General features: G+C 38.5%; 1 protein-coding gene across 2 annotated transcripts in view; it reads right to left on the reverse strand.

The window, feature by feature from the left end:
• PRMT3 (protein arginine methyltransferase 3) overlaps nt 1-10,753 on the reverse strand; it is a 2,672,092-nt gene extending 2,661,339 nt beyond the window's left edge. For both annotated transcript variants that reach the window (XM_044082552.1, XM_044082550.1), the window contains exon 1: nt 10,429-10,753. In XM_044082552.1, coding sequence (XP_043938487.1) covers nt 10,429-10,444 — 16 coding nt within the window. In that variant the 5' untranslated portion in view covers nt 10,445-10,753. The remainder of the gene's footprint in view (nt 1-10,428) is intronic.
• Nucleotides 10,754-11,059: the final 306 nt, after the last annotated feature.

Below are 11,059 nucleotides of genomic sequence, written 5' to 3' on the forward strand. Positions count from 1 at the left end.
TCTGTGAGATTCCCCCCATTCTGTAATATTTTAACCTTTGTCAGTCCCTCAAAATAATTGTTACTTCTTAACCACATTTTTTTTTCCACTCTAATTTTAAACTCCACTTTAATTTTATCCCACTCTCTAGATATTTTCAGAAGAAATTGCTATCTTCCTGAATAACTCAAATCCCTCTCTGTTTAACAGATAGATAGGAATGCACTAGTGTCTAACTTGTATTGCATTACACTGTCTTTTTATTTATTATTGGCATGTGCATGTGATCTGAAACAGTTATTGGATGAATATCAAAACTTTCAATTAAATGCACATATTCCTGTAAATTATAATTTGTCTAGCCTAGCCCAGTTTTTGTACCTTGGGGAATAATGTGTAAATTCTCTCTGAACTCTTACTGCTAAATTCACATCATATCAACTATTTTCATAAACGTCTTCAAAATTCTACCAATTTTTGTTATATTTTTCCTGCTAGGCCCCCTAGATACACCCTCACTGTCCTGAATCAAATTCCAGTCCCCACCTGATTACGTCTCTCAGAATTTTCATAAGCTCCACTGTAGCCATTTTAGGTGGAATATAAATATATGCCAGCATAATCCTCCTCCCTTTCCAGTAGTCCCTTAGTACTACAAATCTACCATCATTACCTTTTATATCTTCTTCCATCACCACTGGAGCTCCTCTCACAATGAATATAAGCAGTCCTCTTTTCCTTTGTCCCAGGTATTCTGCTGAACCACCATCCGAAATCCTCTCTATCAAATGTAAATGCTCACTTCTTTCCAAATGTGTCTCCTGAAGCACAGCTATTTGCACTTTATATTTTTAATATGGTTTGCTGCTCTTTTTGTATATATCAGGGAGACCATTTACATTTAAAGATAATATGGAAAATGTCACTATGATAAGAAGTCATTATGCCCACCTGCTATGTATAACAATTGTTTTTTTAATTGTCAAGTTTCAGCTCGTGTTACATGCACACACTAATGTTTTGACTTTTATGCAGTTTCTTGCCATATCCATGTGAACCTATCACATCTTAAAGACTTTTTGTTTTAAAGAAACTTCTCAAAAAAAACTAACAACTTGATGCTAACACACAAAACTATATACATCTTCAAAGAATGAAATTTAACCCTCTAAAAATGGCAATTACCCAAGATTGAAAGCCACACTCATAGGCTTGAATTATCTTATGATGAAAGTTACCCATGCTAAGATGCAAGGTTACAGTCTGTGCTTTTACCTCATTTCCACTAAGTGTTGTTTTTGCCTTATCTTTATTAATCTCCCAGCTGTAGAAAACAACTTAAATGATTTCAGGAAACATTATCTCATAGCATTTGAAATAATGTATTATGTTAATTGCCACCTTATCAGATTAATTCCTTAGAAACATGAGACCTAGACACATAGTGGTCTTCCACTACAATAATGAACTGTGAGCATTTACTTTAGAGGAAAACTTTGCATTATATTCCGTGATCTTTTACTTATTTGCTTCCCGTTAAAACTTATCGGATCAAGCCAAGGGCCTTAATTCAGTTTTCCCCTATGCAAAAGTAAAAAATAAGAATCACTCTTTTGTCCAGGCTTTTTGCTTTTAACATTGCAGTGCCTACATTTCTTAAAACTGAACAAGAAAGAAAGAAAAAGAAAAAGGAGCATGTGCTTACGATCCTAATTACACACAAAAACAACAAAATACTTTATAGCATGTAGTACGTCATGAATGATAAAAGTTCTGCCAAGAACAACATTTTGTTTAACTTACAGTTTACACTTTCCTTTCTCTTCCCCTCTCCTTAATGTTCTGCTGAACATTAATGACATTAAGTAGGGCATATGTTTGGAGTCACCTTCAAGTTTAACAAAGTAAAAAATAAAATAGTCCAATATTTTCAGGTTTTCTTGTTCCTTCATATTTCATAAATGTAATTAATGCTTTGTAATACCACATTTATTCATCAATTTTTGAGTGGCTGGTTTTCCTCCTGTTCATCTCCATCTCCATCTCCCAAATCCAGTCTCTGGTTCATTTCCAATGTACTCCTGGCTCTTCTAGTTTTTTTTCTGTATCTCAAGCATTTCCCCTTTGAAACACTGGAAAATGTTTCACTGGCATTCTCTCTCTATGGGCTTTATCATCGGATGAATAAGAAGCAGAATCCCCTGGTGTTTGATAGCTCACTTTTTGCTGGACAAACTTTGATATTTCCTCCTTAACATGTTTTGCATCAAAAAATGATTTTGTCCCTCCAGGAAAAAGTATTCTGAAAATACCCGGGTACAACTGCTTGAATCTCACACCTGCTTCTCGACATTCCCTGACTGCTGGAATAAATTTGCTTCTCTTCTGTCAGGTGCACAGAGTAATTCTCCACAAACACTCTGCTGTCGCCTACTTTTGCCCTTCTGCCACAGTTTCGACTCCTACTGCCAGTATGATTGCATCTTTATTATTAAAGGTCTGGGTTGCTTTCTCAGGTTTGAAGGATACACTATGTGCCCTTTCGATTAGCAACTCCTGCTGTGAAATACCAGTCCAGTTGCTTATTTCTGATTTTATAAAATGAATACTGTTTCCCTATTCTACCATTTTTTGAAAATCTCTTCTTGAGCAGTCTCATACTCAGCCAGCCTTTTCGTCATTTTGACCTCTTATTTAGGTGAGCTCACAAAACTGCAAAAATATCTGTTTAAAGCTTCTTCCATTTTTCCAGCCTTTTGTTGTTTGAACTGACATACTCCTTCAGTGTTTTGTTTATTTTAAATCAGCTCTGAGCACATCTGACTTGTGTTTTTCTCTAGATTACTACAAGTCATGTCTTGCAACAAAGCTGAAGCTTGAACTGCTTTTTGCTGAACAGGTGCAGGATTCTTCCCAATTAGTGGTTTCTCCTCATCTCTTGTGACTGGGTTTCTTTCAAGCTCTCTGAATTTATTTTTTTGCTTGCATCCAGGCAATGCACTTACTAGCCAGTTACTGAAATTTAGCCAGAAAGATAAATTCACTGGCTCTCTTTTCCAAGTTTCTGTTTTAACACTGGGAGAGCTGAAATTAAGCTGTTACTCAGTGCGTAGGCAACTTGGAATTCAAATGTCGTCAACTTTCTTGTCCTACTGAGATTCAGCCTTGGGTGCTTGGTAATGTGTTATTTTGTTGTGCATCAGCCTTTGGACTCTGGGAATGTGACATCTGAAATATGATAAGGCTCTCATGTGAGTGTGTGAAATACTCCTATGAATGAAAGTGAAATTCGTTACCTGGCAATATAATATGGAAACTGGATGTAAATGAGAAGAGTTTTAAGTGGTACTGCCTTTTTGCTCACATTTAAAAGGCAAGGGGTGCAGTGCTACACAGTAGTTTTATGAAAGCATTTTGATCAGTAGATATGTACATTCCTCTGGTTTGTGTACACTTTCTATTCCAACACTAGTGTCCAACACCATGGACATGACAGAACAATAAGCATGTTACCCAGGTATATTTGTATGACTAAACCAAACTGTTTGTTATGCTTGCCTTATTTGGGTAAATATTTTAGCGAGCACAGCTGCACTTAATATGCTGGGAAGGGAACTTTACCATGCCATCGCCTAAATGTTTTAGTGACTACATCTGCACTTACTGTGCTTTCAAGGAGGCTTTAAAATACCACTGCCTAAGTGTTTTGGATAGTATAGCTGAACTTAATATGTTTGTAGGAGGGTGCTGGGGGGATCTTTACCATGCAATTGTCTAAATGTTTTAGTAAGTACAGCTGCATTTAATGTGCTGGGGGGGACTCAGCATGCCATTGCCTAAATGTTTGCAAATGTTATATCCCAAACTGCTAAGAATGGCTAGTACCAACTCAAAGCCCCCCACTAAAGCACATATTCAGTCTCACACTCACTACCAAGTCCACCCCACACAGCTTCAAACATTCATCATCATCCCTTCCCAAAGCAGCTACTCTGACCACAATGGAGGACTGCAGGCCAAAGGCAAACTCCTGCCCTAAAACTAAAATTTTGGAAAAGTCAATATACAGACAATCAAGATACATATACAAGTATGACACACACGTAGACAAACAGCATGGAATCTATCCCACCACAGTGCACAGAGAACGAGTGTGAAATGGGGAAGGTCGCAAGGAAGTTTGTAATGAATACGGGGATGTATGGATCCTTGTGGTGCACCCTTGATAATAGGTGTAGATTCTGACTGGAAAGATCTGATTTTTACTCGGAAGTGTATCAATCAGTGAGGAAAGTTTTTAAATTAGGGAAAGCTGTCTGTGCTGATACCAATTTCAATTAATTTGTGTAAGAAAAGAGAGTGGTCAATGAAATCAAATGCCTTTGTCAGATCTATAAATAAGGTACCTATAAAGGCTGTTATCAGTGTTTTTCAGAATCTCAGTCATTTTAAACAAAGCACTTTCACAGCTAAACCTATGCTGCAAAACATCCAGTTTATTTACACCAGTCTCCCACCAAGCTATAGCAATGAAAATAGTAATTCCAAACACTGAATATGGTCTTCCATTAGTAACATTCCACTTCTGCATAAATACAAAAAAAAAAAAATCTAAAAGCAATTAAAGTCAACAGATGTATGTTACATGCTGTTCAGATAACTTTCCATTACTTACTCTTATCCAAGCTAAAATGGCTACCACTGAATATAACAGAAACCCCACTACTGTCCTCTCAGAACTTTAAAATCATAAAGTCAGATTACTGCTCCCCATTAAAATCAAAGTTGCAAATCAGACATCACAGTTATAATCTGACAGATATAAATATGGACACCCTTTCTCAAGAGGGTGATTCTTGGCTGAGATGGCTTCTGAATGGAGTCAACATGGCCTCCTTGTGCTCATGTTTCTTTTCTCCAGCTGCTCGGATTTTCTCCCACACTCCAATGACATGCAGTAGGTGGGCTGGACACTCAATGGGCCATAGGTGTGAGTGCACCTGTTTGAATGGTATGTAAAAACAACAGTGACAGTATTAGACACATGGGTTGTGCACCTTGGCTCTAGATGAGTGTCACTGTTTTTAAGTGACACCCCAACTCCATATGAAAAAGTTATGGATGGATGGACCCTTTCCCCATTTACACCCAGATTTAAGACAGGTGAAAGGGAATTTGCAAAGCTGGCACCTGTCAACTGGAACCAATTCCCAACAGAAACGATTGCCTTGAAAAACACGCTGAAAAAGTGCCTTTTTAAGGAATACAACTGCTCCTGCTATTAAGAAAAGTGTGAAGCACACAAAGGAAATACCTTCATGCACATTGTGTACAACAGTCACGCTGCAATTACTCTTACCTCCCTCAATACACATTTGGCTGTTTTGCTGCTTTGTAGATAAATATTATTTTTATTTATTTGCAGTTTGTTTACCAGGATAGTCCATTCGGCCATGAGGAGCCCATTTTCAATGGAGTCCTGGGGAGAAAAGCTCCAAAAAATACAAATAAGTAAAAGAGTTACAGATTTACAGAGTAACAGAGCAACAAATAAGTAAAAGATTTACAGAGTAACAAATAATAAGTAAAAGAGTTATAGAGTAGCAAATACCAATTACAGAATTTCTACATTTGAGCCGCATCAAAATCAACAGTATTTACAATACTTGGCATATTCTAGATTGAGTATGTGAAGTCTCCTATTGGAGAAAGGTCTGCAGAATTATAGAATAGAGCTGATTTGTTCAGGGAATAGGCTAAAGAGGTGTATTCAGGAGTTAGATGGCTAAGGGAGGCTATTGGCAGATAGGATAAATTGTAAACAGACAGGGATGTTATGTAGGATGGGAGCAGGAGCATTCCCATTTTGAGGTTAGGTGTGAGTGAAGAGTTTTGAAGACAGAGAAATTACTGGTGTTGCGTATATGGGGTGCGAGAGAATTCCAATGGTGAGCTAAGCAGAAGGAGAGAAGATTTTTACCAGGAGGTTGGCTGGGTTTGTGCAGTTCTATTAGGCTTTGGAAGCTGGACCGAAGGCAACTACTTGGAAGATGTATTTTGAAGGTAGAGGAGAGGGAGGAGCAGAGATGAGGTTTAAAAATAAGTTTGTGTGCTTGTGTAAGTTGCATGTAGATAAGATAGTTGGGCAATTTCAGCCAGTTAAGTTGGTGCAAGGAGATACTGTGGTGGATACTGGACCTGTGGCCAGTTGCAAATTTTGAAATTTTATAGTAACAGGAGGAGAGTTTAGATTTAAGGGAGGCTTGCAGATTAGTAAAGATGGAGGCACCATACAAGAGCGAGGGGATGAGGTATGTGATTGCAAGAGTGAGTCGGGTGGAGGGAGAGATGAAGCGATAGTGGCGATAAAGCATACAGAGATTTTTGTGAGGTTTTTTATGTTCATCTGGATATGGCTGTCAATTTTTAGTTGGTCATCAATGAGTATTCCTAGTAATTTAGCAGTGGAGATTGTTTCAAGAGGAGTGTTATCTTTGCTGGTAATGGAAAGAGTTTTTGTCTAGGGTAATACATTTGGAGGAGGAAAATCGCACAAGTTTTGTTTTAATAGCATTTAGTGCTAGATGGTTTTCTAGCATTCATTGTTCTGTGGAGGAGAAGGCATCCTGGGATAATTTTATTAGTGCAGTAGTGGAGCTTGCAGAACAGATTATAGTAGAGTCATCTGCGTACTGGATGAGGCTGGTGCTAGGGATGGCCTGGTAGAAGTCATTAATGAAAATATTAAAAAGGGGGGCCAAGAATTGAGCCTTGAGGGACCCCTGTGAGTGTGTTTTGGAAAGGGGAGATCACTTTTTTCCATTTAACTGCTTGTTGCCTATTGGAGAGGTAACTGGTAAACCAATTAATAGAGGAGTGTGATAGATTTAGTTTAGAGAGCTTAGTAAGAAGGGTGTGAGAAATGGTATTGAAGGCCTTAGGTCTAGGAGGAGTGTAGATACAATATGACCAGAGTCTCGGGCTTTGTTTACAGTTTCTAGGAAGGAGAGGAGGGCTGTTGTGGTGCTGTGGCTTGGACGAAATCCATGTTGGGTAGGAGTAAGGAGGATGTGGTTTGTGAGATAAGGTAGAAGTTGTAGGTGGATGCATTTTTCGAGGAGTTTTGAAATGGGGGACAAGATAGCAATGGGATAGAAATTGGAAATGTCATTATTCCCCCCTTTGTGTAGTGGAATGATGTAGGCCTTTTTCCAGAGATGGGGAACACAGCTTTCAGAGACTGAATGATTTATTAGGATGCAAATAGGGAGGGCAATGGCTTCGGATGCTATTTTTAGGAAGTAGGAGGGTATTTCATCAGGGGCATTAGAGCAGAGTTTTGATTTTTGAAGGTGTTAATTACGATAGAGATGGGGATAGGGTTAATAGAGAAGGGAGGAGGTAAGGAACTAGATGTATTGGAGGAGGAGGGGATAGGTGAAGGTTGTTGTGGGGTAGATAGGTTATTGGAGAAGGATGATGTCAGTTTCAGTATGGAGTCGATAAAGAATGAGTTGAATTCGGTAGCTAGATCAGAGTTAGAGGCATTTTGGTTAGAGTAGGGTTTTTCTTTTTTACCAGGTTTAGAAGGGAGGAGATTCGATCCCAGAACTTTTTAGGGTTGTTATTGTGTTCCATTTGGAGAGTGGTGAAGTAGGTTTTATGGTCAGAGTTAATAAGTTTCTTTGCTTTATTGCACAGTGTCTTATATTCATTGAGGGAAAAAGCAGTCTTAGTTATATGGTAGCGTTTCCAGGCTTTATCTCGTTGTCATATAATGGCTAGGGTATTTTTAGTTAGCCAAGGTACGGAATTGCTTTTTGTGCATTTAGTTCTCTTGGGGGCAAAGGTGCCTAGTAGATTTAAGAATGTTGTGTTGAAATAGGTAACGGCATGATCCAGGGGTAGTTTTTAGTGGGCTCCAGTTGGCTCTTTTTAGGGTGTCAGAGAAGGCACTGGGATTAAAGTATTTTAGGGATCTAGTAGTAGTGTAGGTGTGGCTGAGTTGTATGAGGGAGGGAAGGCGAAGGGCAAAAGTGGACATGTAATCAACTAATGGATCAGGAAGGGTGCCACTATTAGACATGTATTGAGGATGGGAAACAAGAATCCAGTCCAGGATGCTACCAATAGTGGACTCTTTGAACGGCCTGGTTGGCGAGTTAATAAGTTGGGTGAAGTTATATAGGTTTATATTTAAGGAGTTCGTTGGAGATTGGATAGTGTCCCAATTAATATTAACATCTCCCAGGATTATAGTTTCGTTTGTTATATTAGATGAGAGCCAGGAGAGAATGTCTTTGAGGACTGTAATAGTCACCAGGAGGGATATAAAGGGTGGCTATGCAGATGGATTTTTGTTTGTTAATTTGAAGGAGGGCTAGTAGTAATTCAGCTTTGCCAAATCTGGAGATAGGTTTGGAGTATGTGGTGACAGAGAGATGAGGAGTAAAGGAGACTGACACCTCCCCCTTTTTTGTGTGTTCTATCATGTCTAACTATGCAATAGTTGGATTGTATAAGTTCTGAATCTGTTATATGTGGTTTAAGCCAGGTCTCAGTGATGGAAAGAATGTCAGGTTTGTTATGGAGAAGCCAGACATGGAGGTTTGGGATTTTGTTAAAAATGCTTTGGGCATTTAGTGCTGTGAAGTAGAGGGATCTGCAAGTTGACTTAGGAGGAGATGGGGAAGGAGAGCTGAGGAGGGGCCAGGGTTTGGGTGTATGTCACCAGAGGTAAGGACAGAAATAAATTGGGGAATGTAGGTGAAGACGTGTTCAAGTTGTTTGGTAAGTGGTTTGTAGGTTATGGAGGTATTAACAAGTGGGATGTTCCTGAATTTTTGTACTGGCAACTATAACACAAAGCTTTTACTATTTTATATACTGTAAACTCACTACTGAATAAAGAGGTCATTGCCAAACTCTGTGCATTCATGCATTCAAAATACTGTTCGCAAATCAGCAGTTGTCTTTATCTGCATTTTACATATTTACCTACTAAAAATATTTGTTGTTAATCTCTATTTTACTGTCTTTTTTCTATCTGCATTGTAATCAGTTTGCTTTTCTTACTAGAGTGATAACTGAATATTTGATGTACTAAGCGGTTGCATTTATGGACCAATGTCATGGCTGAAAAGACTGTGACCACCCCACCTACCCAGGTGTCAAAGGGCAATAAACAAATATGAAACAGTCAATTTGATAAGTACGTTTTGGGGAAGAACCCAGATTATTCTGAGAAAACTCAGAAAGACAGACAGAAATTGTAAACCCCACACTGAATGATAAAAGGGGTCAGGGGTGAACTTCACAAACCACTATTCTGCCAAACTACAATCTTTAATAAATGCATATTGCATGCACAAAACATAGTTTAGGCACACAACTCTTGTACTCTTTTTTTTTCTGAAACTTATGTTTTCCATAATTCTGCTTGGAGGGAGTAGGACTGTTGCGCCCCTCAATTAATTCATTCGTACAAGGATATGGGGATTACAGAATGACAGCCCACTCTGGAGTCTTAAAACAGTATTGAAATAAAAACTTTGCAGAAACGATGATGTCACTGTTTAATACACTAACTTACTTTACAAAACTTACAGAAAATATTCTGCGGGTCTGGAGGCTCTAAAGACTTAGTACACCAGATAAGGTGTGAAGTGCTAATGAGTATCATCCTGTAACCCTGGGTTTGATTCCCTCATACTCCCTTTTTCCTGCTACACAACTTTGTGCAAGTCAAACTACGAGTGCTCCAAGATGATCACTAATAAAGATACCTGTATATAGTGAGTTAGATTCACCTGGTTGACAAATATAATTTCAAAAAACGTTGCTTAAACCAGCCCTGAAGCTCAAATGTATTAATGTGTCAGTGAACGTTAACAAAATATATTACTCAGTATGAAACAAAATAAAAAAGCACCCAGCACTTCACAACAGACGCACTTTATTTTTAGTAATAAAGTGAAAATAACTTTTGTACTTGGGTTGGGAGTGCGATTTGCCCAACAAAATGTCATGTTTGGGAAAGACACAAGTCACCCTGGGCAACTGAATGGCAAATTTAGATGAAACTCTCTTGACAGTTATGTTTTTCCCCGGAGGATTCACGATCAACCTACAACTCACATATGAAGCGAAAAAGGTTATCGTAAATACACCGTAGCTATATGTAAAACATCTGTATTCTGTTTCACAAGCTATCCTATGCTCCTGTTACCAATGCTACGTTGTAGCAACACATAAATCATATAAATTGTAGTTCTAAAACTGTCTGCATATTTTTTAAGTCAATTTCCTGTCATAGTAGCGTTGTCATACACTATAAGAGATGCATTCAATAAAGAAACTTCACCATTTATGAAGACTATATTCATTTTACTGGAGTAAAAACATAACAAAGGCAAACTTATAAAACTAAACTGCTCCCATGTGTACTACCTGTGTAAGTCGCCATGTTGAGGTTGTTTACAGTCAATAGTACTTCCGGGTCAACGCCGAATATCTGCAGTTCGCCGCTTTTGGCAATAAAGATAGATCTGCTTTCAATCCGAGATCCTGAGTAACGGAGCACTGATATTGACAGTCTCTTATATTTCTGTTCTTTGGCAGGGAGATTATATTACAATTTATCTGACGTTTGATATTTGTCCACTGTGACGGAGCCTGGCTTTTCTCTGTGACTGGATTTTTGGTGGCTAGAAAAAACAAAATAATACAGCAGAAACAGTGGCGTTTCCTTACCAAACCCCGCCCATGCACATCCCACAAAAGGCGTACCACATAATTGCCGCGCCCAGGTCGCTTCTTGGCAAGTGTGCATGTAGTAATAAATGCACTGCAGTGTGATGACGGACCTATTAATAAAGGCAATGTTATGTTTTAATGGGTAGAAAATACAATTTTAATTAAATTATTTTAGATTAAAACACCGAAACCTAGTAAGTTAAACGTCAATTACATTTCATTCAAGCCTCCGGCTTTGTTGAGTGTGTGTCTATCGTACCTCTCAACCTCTGAGTGCAGGAAATCTGGACATATCCTAATAAAATGGGTAGACGAAGGCCCAAAC

Source organism: Protopterus annectens, chromosome 9.part0 (genome assembly GCF_019279795.1).
Source record: "Protopterus annectens isolate FY-2018-M chromosome 9.part0, PAN1.0, whole genome shotgun sequence".
In the NCBI taxonomy this organism is placed as follows: Eukaryota; Metazoa; Chordata; order Ceratodontiformes; family Protopteridae; genus Protopterus; species Protopterus annectens.